The 22,074-nt window shown below is 33.4% G+C and overlaps 1 protein-coding gene across 1 annotated transcript; it reads right to left on the bottom strand.

Annotated features, from left to right (window-relative positions):
• Nucleotides 1–2,301: 2,301 nt before the first annotated feature.
• LOC144840868 (sodium-independent sulfate anion transporter-like) lies at nt 2,302–21,715 on the bottom strand. The gene is made up of 16 exons (XM_078696936.1): nt 21,640–21,715; nt 18,630–18,929; nt 17,684–17,900; nt 16,876–17,041; nt 14,681–14,735; nt 13,964–14,060; nt 13,151–13,302; nt 12,900–12,972; nt 12,588–12,638; nt 12,184–12,244; nt 11,769–11,965; nt 10,964–11,229; nt 8,090–8,257; nt 7,531–7,662; nt 6,812–6,908; nt 2,302–4,552 (listed from the first exon to the last, which is right to left on the bottom strand). Exons 2-16 carry the CDS (start codon nt 18,828–18,830, stop codon nt 4,545–4,547), a joined length of 1,941 nt encoding a protein of 646 aa, XP_078553062.1. The 5' UTR covers nt 18,831–18,929; nt 21,640–21,715; the 3' UTR covers nt 2,302–4,544.
• Nucleotides 21,716–22,074: the final 359 nt, after the last annotated feature.

The raw sequence follows: 22,074 nt of genomic DNA on the forward strand, positions 1-22,074 counted from the left end.
ATCATCATGCCCATATATAGTGTAGATATATCTTAAGACTATCGGAATCATAATTATCATAGTTGTACATCCGACATAGGTGCTCGTGTTATCGGTTAAGCTGTATAACTCGTGCCGTGAACTCCGATTTACCTCCGATCCGATAGTTTCCAGATACAGCCGGTGCCACGTTACCATACGCGTTTAAAAGTCGAATTGTATTCAACTCCGATAGAAGAGCCACACTATCAAACTTTATGTGACAAAATAATGTGATGTGCCCATATATGGACACTATGTCACTACCATTATCTGGGCTCATCAATGTGTTCTATAATGTTTATATCAATCTTAGGAATAATTTATTTTAAACCGTACTTTCCAATCCATGCCTACCACGTCAAATATTTTTCAGATACATACCAGAAATAAAATTTGGAGAAAAGTAATGTACGACCAATGAAATACTGAAGCTTAACACCGATTAAAATATGATATAATAATAATTGCGAGGAGGCGTCAGAGTATCATTCCGGGATAGGATGACCTTAACCGATGTAGAAAAACACCACATTAAATTAAAATCAAAGCAATTAGGTCATGAAATGCGTTCGGAAATCCCATTTTACTTCTTATTATAATTAACACTTTAAAAGAACACGAAATGTAACAAAATGGCGGCCTAATGGAAAATTAAATCTGGTTTTTGTAACATGATTTGTTTGGACATACAATGAAAACAGTCACTGCTTTATAGAGGTTTATGTATAACATAGTTCATTTTAAATTTTTTTATTTTTCAAACGATAAATGTCAAAGCCGCGTGTACCAATAACGGCAATCTAAATAAGGTGAACGAACTATAAAGGCTTACCCCCTTCATCCCCTTCCAATACATTAAAATAATAAATAACGCCAAGCTGTCATAAGGATGACCTTACCCAATGTTCCGAGTAAGCCACGTGACCTTCAGAACGTAATTGGGTCGTGAAATGCGTTTGGAAAATAGTAGTACATTTTAGTGACGTCGTGTTCCAAATTCACGAAAGTGAAACATTATGATCGAAGTTATATGTGTGCGTTAACGCAACATAAATATTCATATTCACGCTTGGTTCCCTTCACAATGACGTAGGCGCAATGTAAGTGATTTGACCAATCACAAGTGACAATTCGGATGAACCACCTCGTCGTGATTGGTCAAATTATTTGGCGGTGCGCTAACGAACTTGACTCTGCGCGTCAAGGGAGAAACAAGTGGGAAAACAACTTTAGAATCTAAAGCGCTGTCTACACTATCAAAACAAACTCGTTTGATAAGTGTGATGTGCCCAAATATGGTAGTAATATGTTTAAATAAGGTAATGATATGACATCATCATCTCCATATATGGGCACATCACATTTTTTGTCACATAAAGTTTGATAGTGTAGACAGAGCTTGAACTGGAGGCATAGTGATGATGATCATGAAAATGACAATTGTAGCGTATTAATAATGATAATGTTTATCCATTATCTATCCATTAACCCGGCTAACTTTGGTGTGTAGAAACCAACGTACTGGGTAAACGCACCCGCCAAGGAAATAACGAAAAAGGATATTACGACGATGAAATGATGATGATTTCGAAACAGTGATATAAAACCGTCAAAAAAGTGTCGCCTACACAATAGATGTGTTTCTACGGTAGTAAACATTGTTGGAAAAACGTTTTTGTTTAGGTGTTTAATGTTTGGTAGCTAATAACTTCTCACTCGGATCGTACTTTAATGTAATCTACAATTCGTGTGAATTTAAACTTCAAACTTCATTACAAAATGTAAGATGACAACATAAACAGACTCAGTAATAACGTTTAGTTATGTACTCTGTCCTAATCTGTTAATCGTGTGTGTGACACTTATACGTGGCCACTCATTTCATGCCGTAATTATAAGCAATTTAGTCCGATTTTCTGGCGTCACCGGATTACTATATTTAAAGAAATCCCTTAAAAAAGGCTTTTCTGAATTGCATGGATATTTTGGCTTGTAAATCCGATTTTCCACTAGGCGAAATCGTTCGCGCGAATCGAACGTGTCAGCTTATACGCATGCGTAGAGAAGGATTTGGAAGCTGACGCTTTCGATTCGCGCGAGAAAAAAAATCGCCTAGTGCAAAATCGGCTGAAGTAGTAGTAGCGTGAGTGCGAGGGCGTCACAATAATGTTGTCTGACTCGCGCGCGCGTACATATTTTAGGACTGACTAGGGGTAGTTTATCATAATATAGACACAATAGAATAGTAACTGTACAGAAACAAAAATATGACTATTTCTCCCTTGATAAATTATATTTTTCAAATATTCCTTCCAACAACTAGTAATTATTGCTCAATTATACATTCGCTTATTTTACTTAAAATGGAAAGCCCTTTATAGTATTAATTAATTTTAAATTAAAAAAATATATTTTATTTTATGTTTTTGTATAAATCCTTAACATTGTTCATGCATATAAAATGAATATTGCTTCTCAATCCTACGAATAAAAGTCCAAAAGTATATATTATTATTATTCGCCCAGATTAAAGCATCAAATAAGTAAAATAGCTACACATTTTAAAATCAATAATTTAAATTAAAACATTTCCTACAATTTGAATTATTTATATACATAACCTGGTTGTTTGTATTCGTTTAAAATTTTAAGAGCAAAAGATAGAAGATCTTAAACTGCCCAGTAATTAACGCCATAGGCAATGATCGTTGGAATGGTACCATACACATGAAACAATTGATTGATGGATTGATCGATTAATAGATTGATTGATTGATAGATCAATTAATAGATTGATTGATTAATAGATCAATTAATAGATTGATTGATTAATAGATTAATTAATTGATTGATTGATTGATAAATACATTTCACACTGTAAAGACAAAGACGAAGATTCGTGTGTTAGCTGCTACGTAGACGCCCTACCGTATGCCCTATCGATCTTTTAATCTTCGGCGTGTACGGTGTGGAGTCCAGTAGATACCCCTTCTATGGGATACCTCTATTCTATGCACACCCCTAATCTAGGGACACCCCTATTCTAGGGACATCCCTATTATAAGGACACCCCTATTCTATGGACACTCCTATTCTATGGACACTCCTATTCTATGGACACTCTTATTCTATGGACACCCCTATTCTAGGGACACTCCTATTCTATGGACACTCCTATTCTAGGAATACCCCTAATCTAGGGACACCCCTAATCTAGGGACACCCCTATTCTATGGACACCGCTATTCTAGGGACAATCGCCAATTAAGAGGACACTTCACTGTCAAATGTAAATATTGTTTTAACACTATGGCTAACCCCTATTCAAGAAACACCCCCTTTTTTCTTCTTCTTTTTTGTTTGGTCTTAATAGGAGTTTACTGTAGTTCTAGGGGTAGGACATACACGTAGCAACAACAGACTGATCAAATCAAAACGCCTTCATCTTTAAGCGGATTCGCAAGTAGGGTCTAAAAATAGAGTTTTTTCCTCTTTTACAATTAAAACATATATATTTATTTAGCACACACTTAACTGTAGAGTATTAAACAAGTCATCTCTACAAAAGAGATAAATAGCTCTATAACTATTCTTACTAATTTAACGACTTTGTGAATAAACCAGAGTATTACTAACGTATATATAAATAATTCACCATTAAGATTTCTGATTTTTCTGTTTACACTTGTATACTATAAAAATCATTATTTCATTCTAGCTTTTAATAAAAAAATAATAATAATGTATATAAAATGTTTTTTTTTGGTCTTGTATAGCCATGGCATTTGGTGATAGTACTGTATTGTAAATAAAGGTTCTCAAATCATTAACATTCTATACTACTGTATGTAACAATACAATGTATGATTCAGAGGGGTGGTTTTTTGGGTGACCAGGGTGTTGATGTTGACTTCCACTGGGATTTGATTAAACAGAACAAAACATGCAAGATTTGAAACGATTTTCCCAGGATTTGAACCAGAGCATTTACCACTGGTCAATGCCAATGATAAATACAGTGAAGCTCTGTCTACACTATCAAACTAGTTCGAAAAAAAAAAAGTATGATGTACACAAATATGACAGTGATATGCCCAAATACGGTACTGATATGACATCATATAACCATATATGGGCACATCACATTTTTTTGTCACATAAAGTTTGATAATGAAGTTCTGTCATACAAAACACACCTTGCCCTTATCAAAACATAGGACATATCACAATGCAAGCAAGAGTTGAAGCCAACACCCTGGGATTTAAAGTCAAGCATTTGGCACCGATACCACTAGAACATCGCACATCGCAATCTGTGTCAAGTTGTTGCATACAGAACACACCCTGGCCAGCAGATAAACACATTATATAGGGCATAGAACAAGAGGAAATGTTTTACACTTATTGATAAAATAAACCATTCAATGAAATCACTGCTGACGGGTTACATTAATCATTAGCAACATTATCAACAGATTTTCCTCAATACAGAATCAAGTTCAAATAAAGTTCCTCTTAATGTTTTAGTCATCTGAAATTAAATTTAAAAAAACAAAACGATTAATATTGGTTCAGGGGAAGGGGCGGTGGAGGGAGAGGGAGAGAGAGAGGGTGGGGAAATAGTGCTACATCCCACCAATCTTTAGCTTTAAAGACATGCAACTTCCATGCAACAACTATCTTGTTTTTTAATATTTGTCCAATTAGGTTTTTACTGAAATCTGAGCTATATAACAGAGCTCTATATAAAAACTAAATCATGTTTATTAAATTATTTAACAGATATAAAGTGAGATTCTATCAACAATGAGTAATGAGTTGTTGAAGTTGAAGGCGAATCACAAAATAGGCATGAGGTACGAGAACATAGTTCTTCTGCTGTAGTGATTAGACACACACACATGTAACTATGTATACTAATTAGGAATTGACTGAATCACAAAATAGGCATGAGGTACGAGAACATAGTTTTTCTGCTGTAGTGATTATACACACACATGTAACTATGTATGCTAATTGGGAATTGACTGAATCACAAAATAGGCATGAGGTACGAGAACATAGTTTTTCTGCTGTAGTGATTATACACACACATGTAACTATGTATGCTAATTAGGAATTGACTGAATCACAAAATAGGCATGAGGTATGAGAACTTAGTTCTTCTGCTGTAGTGATTAGACACACACACATGTAACTATGTATGCTAATTAGGAATTGACTGAATCACAAAATAGATGCGAGGTACGAGAACATAGTTCTTCTGCTGTAGTGATTAGACACACACACATGTAACTATGTATGCTAATTAGGAATTGACTGAATAAAAGCCAATGGTTACTGCCTCTGCGGCGGCAGTCAGTACATAGAATCCACGTCTGTTGTTTCATTGTTTCATTTCGATCTATTACATCTGTCACAACAGGTATAAGATGTTAAATTAAAACAACATATGACCAAGTATAGTCCTAAGGTGCTTTGGTTTGACAAAAATGGAATTTGCCAAAAGATTGTGTCCAAATTTAGGCTAAATTTGGGTGTAGGATTAAACTCATATACACTACAAACTATGTTTGAGCTTTGTGATTATATTCGGTCATCTTTAATTGGAGATATTTTAATGAATGCGAGATACACTATACAATATTTCTGTAATTTGTAATAAATACAATATTAATGAGCGCTACACAGTAAATTAAATAACATGCTTTGCGCAAACATGTTCATTTGTCTTTCAATAGCTTACATTTGATATCGGCGCCCTCTAGGAACCATCAACAATAATGCGCTTCATTTATTTATTGCATAGTGTAGGAGTACGAGTTTGTTTTTGATCATCAACATAAATTAGTTGCTGTTTGCTTTATAGGATTTATTACATCAAAATATAATCAACCAGATCCCTGTGGGGCCAGAGGTTCATTATTTCAACAACCAAAATACTAATATATATAATATTTCGTATTGATTTATATTTGTATTTTTGATAATAAATTCATTTTAAAATTACATCAAGAAAGGCCATCAGAAAATATAGATTTTTAACTGAATGAATACAAGGTATGTTTTATCTATGTTAACCTTTATCTAAAACACATACGATGTTTTATCTACTAATACTAGACAGCTTATCATTGTATATCTAGTATATTTGCTCATATCTCCAAAACACTTCCCAACAATTACTATTATCCATTCCGGTTGGTATTAATTCTCTACTTGTACATCTTAGCCCTAATGTCCAAACTCGACCTGATCATTTATCAGCGCCAGGGACGTGTTTCGGGGTGTATAAAATGAGTATATGCGCATTTCTACGACCATGATGTGGCCAATGAACGTGAACGCGATGTTCGTGTTTTGCCACAACATACGATCACTAAAGCAAAGTTAAATAAACTGGAAATATAATAATAGTATTTGTCATCTTCTCTTTAAAGAATGTGTACATACGCGCATTTTAAATATTTTTTTTTTATTTTGAGAATATATTCGTTGTTCATTATCATAACATTTTTAAAATTGAATATATATTTTATTTTGTATCTGTATCTAACACTAGGTTCTTTCTCCAAAAAAAATCGACAACATAATTGAATTATGTCCGTGTACATTTCACAAACATGAAATATAAACTTGCAAATGACGTGAACCCAACACTCTGGGATTGGTAAGCAAGCTTGTTAACCACCAAGATACAATGCCACTTTAAAACATATTTACCAGAGGATGATTTAATTTTATATTAGTTTGAAATCAAATGAAGCCGTCAACTAAAACAAATACTTACAACTAGAAGCCAAACTACTGAGGGCAGTGTTCATGTCAGCACAGAATGCCACAGCGTCACCAAACTCCGCCTGTTTCAGCTGGTTCTCAATCGTCTCCTGTAAAAAGGCAATCACAAACTGTGTCACAATTCCCAATGGTCTGTGTACATTACATTTGACATTAACATTTACAAGCAGAGATGACCGGATGTTTGTTTGGTTTTCATTATCAGAATTTAGCCATAGATGCTGATGTAACTAATTTGCAGTATGTAGAGCGCATACTTACTTAGCAAATTTATTTATTTATTCTTTCTGTATATTATTATATAATTTTCATGGTACAGTGAGCAAAATAACAGTACAAACGAAAAATAAAAATATATAAAGTAAACTAAAAGTAATTAATCAATTTGACCGAGTTTAGTCACATGCTCGAGTATAATCCCACCCCTCTAATTCAGTCACAAGACTAGGTGGCAAATCCTATTGTTAATGCTCGAGTATAATCCCACCCCCTAATTAAGACACAAGATTTGATGGCAAATCCTATTGTTAATGCTCAAGTATAATCCCACCCCCTAATTCAGACACACGATTTGATGGCAAATCCTATTATATTGTTAATACAATCCCAAAATGTTCTCCAAATGCTATACCTAGGCCCACTGGGACTATACTCGGTTCTATAGTTATGGTTGTATATAAATGTATTTAGAGTGAAAATAGAAATACCTACATTCATTCCAGTAAAAACAATTATAACGGGCACTTGACGGGCAACTAGATTATCACTTGGGCCGCCCTTTACGGACGCGATGTCAATGCTGCCACGACTTTTCTGAAAAGCTGCAACAAAGTCTTTTAAAGCCTAAAAAAGAAGAAATTACACACTATATGCTATCAGTGTACTAAAGAGATCAAGGGAACAGAGTAAGCATCCCTTGATATCCTTTTACTCATAATTTTATCATTGCAAGGTTTTCTTCCTCCCTTTTATAGACATACTAGTTGGTTATACTCTAACTTGATGTTTGGTGTAAAATAATCATATGTACGGTACAAATTCTGGCCTGAACTAGTCAACACTCTCAATACTGTACTCTTTGAAAACCGGAAACTCTCCCAAAACCACTGACTTTTCTTGATGTCCAAAATGTCACAAATTCATTTTTACCATTACAAAACACATTTTAAATACCAGAGTTTCTTGAAAACCAGTCCAAAGGTGTCCAGTATTAGCAAAGTTGACTGTATTAATATTATTATTAATGTTTTACCGAAAAAAAAAAACTTACTACAATAATTGAATAGTCCAAGTTTGTTATCCGATCAAAATCTATTATGGCGCCCTCAACCTTAGGGTTCATAACAACCTCACTCGTGAGTTTTTCTTGAATAAACTCAGAAGATGGATAAAACAGTCCTTGTAATAGATGAACTACTGTAATAGTTCCCAAGTCAAACTGAAATGTAAAGAAAATGTAAATGAAATTAGGATTATGCCCTCTACGGACCAACGGAAGCCAGCAGTGCAGTGTCAGCGCCTCCAAGATCAACACATGGGATATTCCTAATATTTTTCAAATAATGTACAAATTTCTTTACGTGCACTGTATACACACAGGACCAACAGCTTTACACCACATCCGAAGGATGAGGCAACAAGAATAAAGCACCTTTCCCAAGGACACAATATGGCAGTCAGGCTTGAACCCATGCCTCTCCGATCCCTTATCATTACGCCATCTCCCTTTGAAAGATATCTATATTTTTTTTAATTTGATTAATTTAAAGTTTGTAACAGGTATTGTAAATTAAGAGCCACAACAAACTTGTGAAAAAGATCCATTGAATATTTCAATTTCAAACAATATACTATAATGACTATTTTAAATACAAATACATTACAGATTGAAAGTTAATTATCATTATATTCATACCAAACACATTATCCAACCATTGTAGTACTGTATAATAATTACTACTGCAGGTGGAAAAACCTCAACAAATTCTCAGAAAACTGCTCATTAGTTATGCTTTAGTGCATTCAATTCGGACATCATCAAGTTGAAAAATATGATACTAAAAATTTAATTCTGTTATTCTTTGAATACATTATATTTTTCAATTTCTTTAGAAGCCAGACATTCTTTGTTGTTGATATATAAATACAATCTTGAATACAATATAATAATTATATCTTGATATATTGCAAAACTAAACTTATTGATAAACTTTAATGCAGATTTATGTTCAATAAATGTTGTTTCACGAACACACATCTCCTAAAACAGAAACATAACAGTCATTTCTATATCTTGTCAATTAATGCACTAAATGAATACAGAATTTATGGAAGAAAAATAGTTGTATTGTAAGAAAACTAACTAATGACATTACAAATGAATCATTAATATCTGTTGACTTGCGTACAGGTAAGTATGGATACTTAAGGATTGAACTTGTGCTACTTAATACAGTGTGTTAAGCAAAAAGGGGTAAATGTGGAATTGATATAATTATATTGGAATGTAAATTGTTTTAATTCTTATGCTAGGCAATGTATAAAAATTATTTAAATATATGTTAATATTGTGATTTTTATTATGCTAGCTATGTATTGTAAAGCACTTTGAACAGTTTTATAGAAAAGGCGCTATATAAATGTATTATTATTATTACGTGATTCTAGTAACTTTTGAATTAGCTACACACAAGAAAATACAGTAGAACAATTTACTGTAAGAGTCAAACGCACAACCAGCTTTAAAAAACAACTGCAGCCTATAATATTTGGGACAATTTTTATAAAGTAAATGTCTGTATCACAATATAACATGTGATTCTATCTAAGCTCCTGGTTGGTTTATCATATTATAATACATATTTTGATATTAATTAATTCTCACATAATTATGTTTGATATTTATGTCATTTTATTTTGGAAGTTGAGCTCGATAGGCATGTAGATGCATTTTTTCTCCTTCCTTTTTATCGATTCTTTCAATGTTATATTAATGTTTTTTAAATGCTTGTATCTGTATTTTTTGGATGAATAAAAGAAAGTGGATGGTGTTTAAACAGGAGAGTTGGTGTCCCTCTTCTCATCATTTTAAAGGGGGTACTTGTGTTTAACTTGGCATATATCTATATTATTGATATGATACTATGACCTCTTGTTAAAATGTTGTGACAGGAAATCAAGTATGTGTTTTATTTATCACAACATTAAGATATCACATTCCAATTAAAAAGTTCAAATGATTAAATAAACAAACTTTTTTTTCATAAAATAAAACATACATGATTGTAGCAATACAGCGTACAGATGTACTTTATCAAAAGTATGATATACCACACAGGTTTCAGAAAATAAAAAGTAGAGTTTAAATTTGGTGGGAATGGGCATTTGGTCGTGTACATGGTAAACTCTAAACTAAAAAGCATCCATGTTGATATACACCGACAGTAAACCCACTTAATTATTCACAAAATGTGGATATAACAGCATCATAGGAATAGAAAATGGTAATTTGTGTCAAAACAAAGTTCACCTGGATACAAGTGAATCAAGTTTACAACACTTAATTGACACTAAAGAACAGAAATAAAGTTTATGCCCAGAAAGTCGTATAAAAAGCATGCACTACCCACGTCACTACATGACAAGAATGACTGTAGGATGCAAATTAGACAGATTTCTACTGTATAAAACACACATATCACATGGTAAACACCTGGACACGTGCATGTATATCACTGAACAAGACACGCTAATCACATGCACTTTCAGTTTTATCACATGCACAACAAAAATTATCACATGCACAACAAAAATAATCACATGCACAACATAAGCTATCGCCTGCATAACATAAATCTATCACATGCACAACATAGATAACATGCACAGCATAGATTATCACATGCACAACATAGATTATCAGATGCACAGCATAGATTATCACATGCACAGCATAGATTATCACATGCAAAGCATAGATTATCACATGCACAGCATAATCTATCACATGCACATCATAATCAATCACATGCACAACATAATCTCTCACATGCACAACATAATCTATCACATGCAAATCTAGAAAGATCAAATGAAAAAGAACATGCAGTAAGTTAATACTATACAGCATGCATTAGAACCATACCTTCCTATTGCCAAAAAGTAACCCATCATCAGGAACCGAATCACCTCCAACCGGCACCACCGTTCCATAACCTCTATGCCGACCCGTGGGGTTTAAACGTGCAGTCGGGGTGAAAGAGTTACCCAGAAATTCTACCTTTATCTGTGGACGCGCACTCGGATAGAGCATTATTAGAAGATCAATACCGATCCCGATCAATGTACCATATGCTACACCCAAGAACAAAGAACTGATGAATGTGGCAGACAGAGGTAACAAGTCCAGTTCTGTAATTTAAAAAAAAGCGCATGGTTTGTAACAATGTCTGCCTATTAAAAAAATCATATGGCATAATTTAATGTAGTATATACTGATATTATCTGATTTAGGAAAGTTACTTAAAGATGTATTGTCCCCCAAAATCATGAAAATAAAGATTTATAAAATCAGACTTTAAATAGGCCAGTATTCCATAGGAAAAAAACGAAAAAAAAAATATGGTTTCACTTATAAGACAGCAAAAACAATTTAACCAAAAATTCATTGTCTGAGAGAGAATTTGACTATTTTTGGCTTTAAATTACAGTTTCCGCAGGTAAATAATTTTTTTTTTCCCAATTTTTGGTCAAAGTACATAACTATTATGTGACATTAAAATAGCATATTCAACAAAAAAATAAAAGTATTTTTTCAGGGAGACAATATATCTCTAAGATTTCACTCAGGCTATAGAATATATACTATTATATATACTTTTTGATCTATCACACTTTAATATTGACATCATCAGTTCTATAATCAACAAATTACTATCAAAAGAACGTACTGTTTAATTTCCATAATTGAAGAAAAATACGAAAGTTCATCATATTGAAGACTGCGCTGATGATGACGGCCGCTAACGCTGCTTTTGGAATGTACTGGAACGCAGGAGTGATGAAGAGCAGTGACATTATAACGAGAGTACCTGTTACTAAGTTTCCTGCTTGCGTTTTCACGCCTGACTGATTATTGATTGATGTTCTGTAAATGTAAGGAACATTCTAGTGAATTTTTTTTTAAAGTTTAAATAAGGTGGTATTTTCAGAAATTGAAATGATACTATGATAGAAATGTATATATGATATGTGCTAATATATGCCACAAGAAAACAAACTTTCACAAACCGAATTATTTTATATTCTTGAAATTTGTATTTGCTAACTTTTTTTACAAATTAAATAAAAACGACTTTTTCTTACCTAGAAAAACTTCCAGTTACAGGATAAGATGAAAAGAAGGAACCCAAAACATTGCAACTACCTAAAAATGAAAAAGTACAAAAATAATAATAATAACAAAAAGCAATGTGTTCTTGTTTTGGACAGCAGATGTTAATCATATAAAGCAATATGATTTGAACACACAATCTCCATATTACAGGGTAGTACTGTAGTATTGTACCACTAGACCACTAAAACACATTATAGTATAATATTAGTATATAATAATTTAATATTATACACATATTAATTACTTTGAACTTCTTTCCTGAAACAAGAACAATTCAATGGAGTCAACACTAACCAGAAATAAATGTCAAATTGGATTGCAACAGACATCACTAATTTACTGGACATTGATATAGAAAATATTTTTTTCTCACCTAATGCAATTAATTCTTGATTTGGCTCAACTTTGTAACCATTTTGCCGACCTGAAAATAACATATTTAATAAGTATTATAGAAAATATATATTTGTACATAGACGATGACGACGAGATGCCTGCAAGGGCTGTGATTTCTGTGTTAAAACTTTTTTTAAAGCTGTGTCTACACTATCAAACTAGTTGTGATGTCCCCAAATATGGTAGTGATATACCCAAATATGGTAGTGATATGACATCATCATGTCCATATGAACACATTTTTTGTCACATCAAGTTTGATAGTGTAGACAGAGCTTTGTACACTTACCGAAACCCTTCCCTATGGCTATGGCTTCCAGGAATCCTATTAGTGGAACAATAGCAATTCCAACACCTAATATCTATTGAGACATAAAAGAAAAGAAATGTTCAAAACACAGATAATAAAAACAAGGCTGTTGGGTAGGTAGGTTGTTGGTACTCAATGTTATCTTAGGCATGACATTTTAAATTCCCAGCCTCCACGCCACGTAATGCTTCCATTCTTTTACTCATAATGATGCCTACATCCATACTTACATCCATTAAGCCTGGAAGAGTAAAGTCTGGTGGGCTAGGACTTGGTAGGCCTGCTGGTACTTCTCCTGTCAGTGTAAGTTCATTCTCATGTCCTGTTGACTCTAATATCACAGCTACTAGGGATGATGCAATTACAACAACAGCATTTCTTGCTACAAAACAATACATAAAGAATATTCATCTAATTTTCAGTTTCAAAAAGATGCAGTACAGAACAGGGCCAATGTCAATCAATAATATTTCAAAACATTCCTTTGCTATATGTGTTAATGTCATTTTATTCAATAGTCGAGTTGGAAAGGTTAAAACAGGGTGATGTAAATTACATATCATCAGGTTCTTCGATCATAATTCTGGTGGTACAACAAGTCTTCTTGGATAAAGACTTAAAACTGGAAGTCCAATGTACAGATCTGGCTTGTTTGCATCATATGGGTTACTCCATGTTCCGGTAGCTTTCATCTCATGTCGTTGCATTGAAATAACTACCTACCAGTTGAATCACTTTGATACAGAAACCAAAGGGTCCCTATGTCCCAATGAGTTAAAAAAGAACTTTTCCTTGTAGCAAATATAACAAGCAACACATGTTATGTGAATTATCAGGTTTTGCAAGTTATGGTTAATGAGTTATTCAACCTCTGTCTACACTATCAAACTAGTTTGACAAAAAAAGTGTGATGTGCCCAAAAATGGTAGTGATATGACCATATGTCCATATATGGGCACATCATATTTTGTTGTCACATAAAGTGTGATAGTGTAGACCGAGCTTTAGATTGCTTTGTGTTAATTTATACCAATTATACTGACCTGTACCAAGTAGCCATAAAGACTTGTATAAAACTATATAACTTGTTGGGGCATCAGGGTCCCTTTCCTCCCACTTCATTGAGGCATCTTTTAAAATCTGCAAAAATAAAATATAAGCCATTGGAAAATAAGTGTGAAAGAATTGTTGGCAACACCTCATAGTCGTCTTGTTGTGAGGGAGAGATCACGTCATGCTCGCAACTGCTTCTGTTCACAGAACGTACATCGGTGCTGCTATTGAAATTCAGTTTTTTAAATTTATTTTAAGAAAAAGTACTATTACACAATCGTTAAATAATACGTACTATTGAATGCCATGTGACCCACAATCGTCCACTCAAACGACAGGAATTTATTTAGGGGTTATGTAAAAAACAAATAATGAATGTTTTGTATTCATTGAATGGAAAGAAAATGTTGTTATATATTGTTATATTTTGTTTGTTTATATATTAGTTGAATATTGATTGCTCCATTAAACAAGCCTTGTTAAATAGAGCAATCAATCTTTCAACTCATGAAATATTCTTACCATCGCACTCGTAAACATTCATTGTGTATTATTGCAAGACTAACTTTACATAATGAATTCATTAAAGTAAATTGGAGACAAACACTTTTATTAACCTACTTTATGACATAAGCAATTAAAATATATCATTAACTGTGACACAAATAACATAATGCTGGTAGCTATCAAAACATAAAGTCACTTACTTTTAATAGGAAAAGTATAATGAGAGACACTGAACCTAATAGCAGATCCCACACGCTGAAAGATCCAACATTTATTTTATATTTAGTTTTATTATACATTTTTAACAGATATAAAAACAGTACAATCAAGGTAATTTAAGGTGACAAGCCGTGAATTACCTAACGCAATATTCAGCAGTTACAAAACACATTTTTCGTACAAATTGGCCGTTTTAACATAGCTTAATGGATAAAAGGTAATTAATCGCTAATATCGGACTTGCGGTTTAGAAGGAAATAGAGGAACAAATTTTAGCTTAGTGCTATTATAATATAGATAATAATAATTCATGATATAATATCTATTGTATATTCTATAATTTGTTGTTAACATTTAAATCCACTCCCTTTGTATGGCAGACTGGCCTTGTAATTTGATTCTGTGTTGTTTTTTTATGTAAATTGGACTTTGTCACCTTTTTAGGTGATCATTTAGAATAAAATGATCACCTATTGTTATTGTATAAAATCTTTATTATTTTTTTTCTTTTTATTGTTTCTGTACACTATTTTGTGTAACAATTATCTCAAAAAGTTTAATGTCAATGATTACCAAAATTTCAGAATATCTTTCAAATAATATAACTTAATCCTAATAAGCTTTCCAGCCTGATCACTCATCCGTGACGACATTTATACGCCATTTTGCGAAATCACATTATCAATCATATCTCCAAAATTCATTATCACATATTAATGAAATTCACTACACGTAAACTTCAGATCAAGGGTAAAAATATTAGCAAATAAAAACGCACGCGCACGTAGGGTCATGCGCGTGAAATCGCGCGTAAAAATTTAAAACGCTCAAAATTAAGTTTTGATCAATTTAGAGCATGAATTAGGCCATTTGCGTGTTTCAAAAAATTACTGCGCAAAAATGCGTTTTTGCGCGCGCGATACTTAAAAAGCGTAAAAAATATAAATTTTTTTTACAAATCTCATTCTACTCACCATCCTTAGTACATTCACTAAATTTGAGTCAGTTCCGACTTAAAATAACGCTATACGAGCACGTTAAAAATGACAAAATGCGCACATTAATTTTACAAAAGTTCTGAAAATGGTGAAAAATAGGTCTTTTTTAAAATGAAAATAATTCTTCAGAATGCAAGATGACCCCCGATTTTTTTAACTTATTCTGGAAGCCATTGAGTTGTAGATATGAATTCATGTACACATTTTACGTACAAAATGTTTTGACGTCATCAAATGGCCACTTGAATTTAAAAATTAGGATTTGTTATCTTTTTGTGTAGATTATCACATTCAACAGAGCGTATCTTGGTTATGTGTGCTCGAATTTCGCAAAAATTAATTATCTTTATCATGAGTTGACACTATTTTTATTTTAATGACGTCATCACGCGTAAAAACTTGAATAACGTAGGCCGTGTAATTTCACCTTCGCAGTAAATTTGAATATCTTACAGCTCTTCAGAATTGAAGGTTACCTTGATGATTATAATTTATTATGAAAGCTGATGAAATGTAGATATTAATTCATATAAAAATTAAGCCTATCGGATGTTGTGACGTTAACATATGGCCAGTTGAAGTGAAAAAGTAGTTTTTTCATATTTTTTGTCAAAGTTATACACAATTCAAAGAGCGCGCACAGCGATTCTACGTGCCAAATTTTTTTCCAAATCTTATATTTTTTTGCTCAATTAATTATCTTTCGAAATTGTCATCTTAAAGTTTAGTTTGATAACGTCATCATGCCAAAAAATTAGAACATGTGTGTCCCGTAATTTCACCTATGCTACACTGTATATAGATATACAGTATATACTGTACATATTGTATATGGCATATAGGCACAACTCAGCACTATAAGCATATAATAGGATGGCATACATCAACATTTTCCGATCGTATGTTAACGTACGTGTATGTTTAAAACAAATTAATTTCAGTAAAATGATAAAAATGATCACCTATAATTCGTCAAAGTGACGAATTAAATTCTAGTTATGGTTTTATAGTTATTTTTAAATCTATTGTTGTACATTTAGTTTTACTGTGAAGATTATTTTAACAAATAAATATGAATTACAGTTTATTTTTTACATTTTTTATACAGTTGTTTTTTTAACTTAGTATGTCAAGTAAAGAAGTTTTTGGAGTGGGTGGCAGGGGTACAAAATACTTACTTTGTGTCTGTTATATTTGAAAAGACACCAATAATATCTTCATAGAAAGCATCTCCCTCGTAACTTATACCGAAGAGATTTTTTATTTGTCCAGCTCCTATCGTAAGAGCCGATGCTGTTGTGAATCCAGAGATTACAGTAGCCGAGATAAAGCTTGTCAAGGCACCTATCATAATACAAAGAAATGATGATGAACGTTCATATTAATTAAAATATATAGTGAAATTGAAAAAAATTGTCCTATTCCCATATTCATCATTCATACTGTACTTATGCAAAACTCCTATAAATCCAAAAAAAATGATCATGAGTGGTGGATACAACTACGGGAGTTTCACTCCCAGATTGCCGGGTAGTCTCCCAGATTGCCGGGGAGTCTCCCGGATTGTCGGGGAGTCTCCCGGATTGCCGAGGAGTCTCCCAGATTGCCGGAAAGTCTCCCAGATTGCCGAGGAGTCGTCCAGATTGCCTGGGAGTCTCCCAGATTGCCGGAAAGTCTCCCGGATTGCCGAGGAGTCGCCCAGATTGCAGGGGAGTCTCCCAGATTGTCGGGAAGTATCCCGGATTGCCGGGAAGTCTCCCGGATTGCCGAGGAGTCGCCCAGATTGCCGGGGAGTCTCCCAGATAGACATGGAGTGTCCCAGAAAGCTACGGAGTTTCCCACATTGACATGGAATTTCCAGATTGACATGGAAGGAGTCTCCCAAATTGCCATGAAGTCTCCCTCCCAGTGTCATGCTTCCAGATTTGCTATGGATTCCCCAAAATTGTTCTTTTTTTAAATTCAATATTTATATACAGTACAAACCTAAATGTAAAACTCCAAGAACAATTTGAATGAGCCCGCATATACAGGCTAACGTTATTGCATACGCTGGATCATTCAAAGAATCATCCGTACTGTTAGACGTTCCATAGGAGGACACGAGCAACGACATAATAGCTGTCGGACCAACGGTGACGTCTTTGGACATTCCAAGAAAGAAGTACACAAAGCATCCCATGAAGGAGGAATACAAGCCATACTAAAAATAACAAACAAATATTTATTATTTGGCTATAAAATAAATCATACGTTTAGTACAAAATTGAAAACAGTAACAGTAGTAGAATGATCTTGGACAAGAATTGTCATGTTGTTTACCATTCATATTGTACTTCAAATCTACAAAATTCTCACGGGTGATAAATATTAATAAAGTTTCCCTCAGTCCCAGATTGCCTGGGAGTCATGGATGGCCATGACTATGAGGTGTCAAAGATTGTCTAATACCCTTTTCACACTGCAAAATGTAACAACTTGTAACCAGGTTTGCATAGTGTGAATACAACACTGATGAGAGGATTTATTTTATTCCGAGATGTTCCGAGTTCTTACTATGCACACGTGTATTGCACTGGTTTTAAACTGACAAATTATAGTAATCAAATAGCATGCAACTATGCTTTCCTTCAGAGATTTCTCAGGGTTCGCATATGTGTGTATGAAAACATGTAATAAATCTGGTGATCAAACCTAGTTACAAGTTGTACAAATTTATGCAGATGTGAAAAGGGTATTAGACATATACAATGTATAGCAATACAAGTTGTACAAATGTATGCAGATGTGAAAAGGTTATTAGACATATACAATGTATAGCAATACAAGTTGTACAAATTTATGCAGATGTGAAAAGGTTATTAGACATAGACAATGTATAACAATATTGAAAAGTTAAAAATGATTGCATATAGTATTTGTTGATACTTACTTGGGCTGGGAGCTTTGCTATACTTGCATACGCGAGTCCCTGAGGAAGAACAGTCAACGCAACGGTTATCCCGGCTACAAAGTCATTGATTGCATATCCAATTTTATAAGTCGGCAGCCAGATTGAAATTGGAAAACGCGCCTTCCATGTGTCTTTGGAACAATAGTTAGAGATCTTCTCCTTTATCTCTTGCTTTTCCATCGCGAGTGAGTAGTATGATTATGGAATTGATGGCCTATAATATCTCCGTTTATGAGGGTACTACGCCCTCTAGTTTCATCTCGTTAAAATCGTCATGACCTATTAAACAAAAAATGTTATTCAATAATAGTTTTATGAGTAAATTAAATAGTTTATTTATTTAGTCCCCTGTAACGATTATTAAAACACTGCACACTTAGTTTTCAATCAATCTTTTCAACTTATGTCTAGAACTGATTGCAGAATACAGAGTTACTGACACAGTTTGAACCTGCAATGTGTGAAGCAGTTACAGTACCACAGTACAGAAGCAAATACACTAATAAAATAATACTACTACTGTACAACGCAAATAGAAAGTGAATAAACGAATTAATAAAGTAGGAGATAAAATTTAAGTCCTTATAATAATACATAATTCAAGATTTTTACTGTCAAGTTTTGTTAATTAAAAACAGATTTGTTCTAAAAACAAAACCCTATTAAGCCTCAACAGATAATGGTTGCTGGTTGAAGCCTATTCTGAATTCACTAAAATAGTATAATATTCATGACTAACTATTACCCGATCATATCACTTCATGCACACATTGTGTATTACTGCCTAAAAATATTAATAATGAATAGTGAATTATGATGATAACATTTAAAAGTTATGTCACTAACATGGAGTAATCACTAACAAACCATATGTTGATAATGATAACTGACAAACATGGAGGAGTTTTGACAAAGGAAATATACTGTATAGAGTGGTAGCTAAGCTGTATACATTGTAGGGAATAAATAAATCGTGGCTGTAAAATATGAGAAATAAAATATTGGAGAACATTTTCACCAGTATAGCATTGCCTAATGTTATACAATACAACCACATTTGATGTAAAAAATGCTATATTTCCTACTCTCAATTGATTGATAGTGCTCAGTTATTACTAACTAATCTGTTTCTTAACTGAAAATATTCCATAAAGATATAATGGTAATTGATAAAAACTAAACATATAACAACAATAAAATATTGATTGACTATACATACTACATACCAACATTTTCACTAAATAAACTACTTTAGTATTAAACAGATACATAAAGTATATGGATACTGTACAGTTTCTTGTGCCAAAAAATCCAAGAGTCTGTGGTCTGTTGATAAACTAAAATATTAGAACTCGCTGAATCTTCGGTATACAGTATAGATTTTAATAGTCATACACATAAAACACTGCAGCAGTAGTCCAACCTAGCATTTTTTAAATAATATATACTTTCAGGATATTTGCTGGTACTTTGGCTATAGAGATCTTCTACATATGATAGTACAGTAGGATGTATTAGCTACAGGTTAATGGTCATTCAAACCTGTAGTTAATGATACCGTTTTACCTAATAATAAATAATAATATTAATAATAAATAATATTATTATTAATATACTAATTTATTTGGTAATAAGAATGACCCAATGTTACATATAAATTGTTCATTTAGCATTTTTTAGTTTTTTTAAATTGATATCTTCACTTTATACTATAAAATAAAAGTCTGTACAGTGTGGATCCACTTAATTTACCATTTAAATATCCAAATTTCTTGCCAATAATTATAAAAGTTTACTGTATGGTTTATTGGTAATTAAGTCTACACTGTACAGACAAACTAATTTGTGTGTCTCTAGTAATGTAAGCTTTTTTTTTATTTTTTATGTCTTTAGGCAATTTGGCCAAGGATTACCAATAGTGAATTAATCACTGTCCTATCAGATAGGTGGTAATCCCCCTGATACAGGGGCTATTTTGTGAACCATTTCACCAGGGTAACCCCCTACTCTTTTTGAATAATGAACTGGGTTCTTTAAAGTGCACACAGGTTATAACTGTGTACACTGGACCTACGGTTTATAGTCCTTATCCGAGAAGACTTGTTCCACCACCAGAACTAGGAGCGAGTCGGCCTCGAACCCTTGCCGATGTTGTTGGCTCTTTAGGTACGGTAAACGGCGCCCCTGCCTTAACCGCTCAGCCATTTGACTCGATATAAATAAATAATGTAAGCTTTGTTTAATATTCTTCTAATTCTAGACCATAGTTATTGTTTCTTTTTGTGCCACCAGCAGGCATTTCATTTTTTTACGAAAACTGCTCACAAGCATAGTTATGACAATGCCATGTTACAATCCCTTGGTCGAATTGCTGATGAACACAAGTTTAAGTAAATCACAGTATTTTTTGGTAAATGCAATCATGAATTTAAACTGTAATTTAAAGCAGAAATTTAAAACGCAGTCGATTTGATCGGTAATATTTGTAATCGTATAGATAGGCCTAAGCAGAGATAATAAATCTCATGTCATATAAATTTGTATTATTGTTTATTATCTTAAAAGTAAATTTTGGTCATCATGCAACAAATAAATTGTGAAAAAGTTAGTTAGTCCAGCTGCCACGTCCCTTGTTTCATGAAGCCAATACGTCTGGTTGATTGCCTCTACTTAGGCTACTAAATATAGGCTAGGCCGGCCCCTACCTGTTTCGCAGTGGGCCTAAGTATGCCCTCTATAGCGGCCCAGCTAGGCCTTCTAGGGGCAGGCTAGTGTAGAGTACAGTAGAGTAGAGTATAGCCTAGCCTAGGCTAGGTAGGTAAAGTTTAGCCTAGCGAAGGCCTCCCCTCCTAGTAGTAGTAGAAAGTAGGCCTACTAAAAGTTTACTCTCAGTCCCCTAGGGCTAGGCCTAGGAGGAGGCCTAGTAACTAAATGACAAACACAAAACTTTATACTTTTATACCATTCTTAATTTTAAGGACGACTTTACCTTTGAAAAGTTCTCACACACACTCTGCTGGCGCTGGGATGGCGAGTTTGATGTGGTGGCGCTGAACGCTGATTCGTTTTTTTAACTCGACTCGCGAAAATTATCTCGAGCGTGGGAAATAAGATTTAGTTTGGCTATTGGCACGTTTAACCATGTTTTGATTTTTCATGGAGTAAGATTTTTCTACTCTTAAAATCTAACTATTCAAGATTGAACATGTACGTTCAATATAATTGCTTGCAAATATTAACATTTAATTCGTAGACTAATTATGGTTATTTGTAGTTTTTATTTATTTACTGAACCATTCATGTCAATAAAACTTTAAAAACATAGTGGCATGAACGTTCGTGCCGATAGCTAGATAGATCCAATAGATCCTTTATCCAGGCTAGTCAGGTGACACACATCACATGACATGTTTGTTATTGGTGG

The sequence above is a fragment of the Antedon bifida genome, chromosome 4 (assembly GCF_963402885.1).
Source record: "Antedon bifida chromosome 4, ecAntBifi1.1, whole genome shotgun sequence".
NCBI classification, from domain to species: Eukaryota; Metazoa; Echinodermata; class Crinoidea; order Comatulida; family Antedonidae; genus Antedon; species Antedon bifida.

What these genes read in the sequence shown, in the direction of transcription:
- LOC144840868 (XM_078696936.1), bottom strand. Translation starts at nt 18,830, where the DNA reads ATGGAAAAGCAAGAGATAAAGGAGAAGATCTCTAACTATTGTTCCAAA. An exon ending in AGCCATAGGGAAGGGTTTCG is followed by an intron (nt 12,639 to 12,899) that starts GTAAGTGTACAA and finishes TGTTATTTTCAG; the next exon opens with GTCGGCAAAATGGTTACAAA. An exon ending in TTGTTTTTACTGGAATGAAT is followed by an intron (nt 6,909 to 7,530) that starts GTAGGTATTTCT and finishes GCCTTTTTACAG; the next exon opens with GAGACGATTGAGAACCAGCT.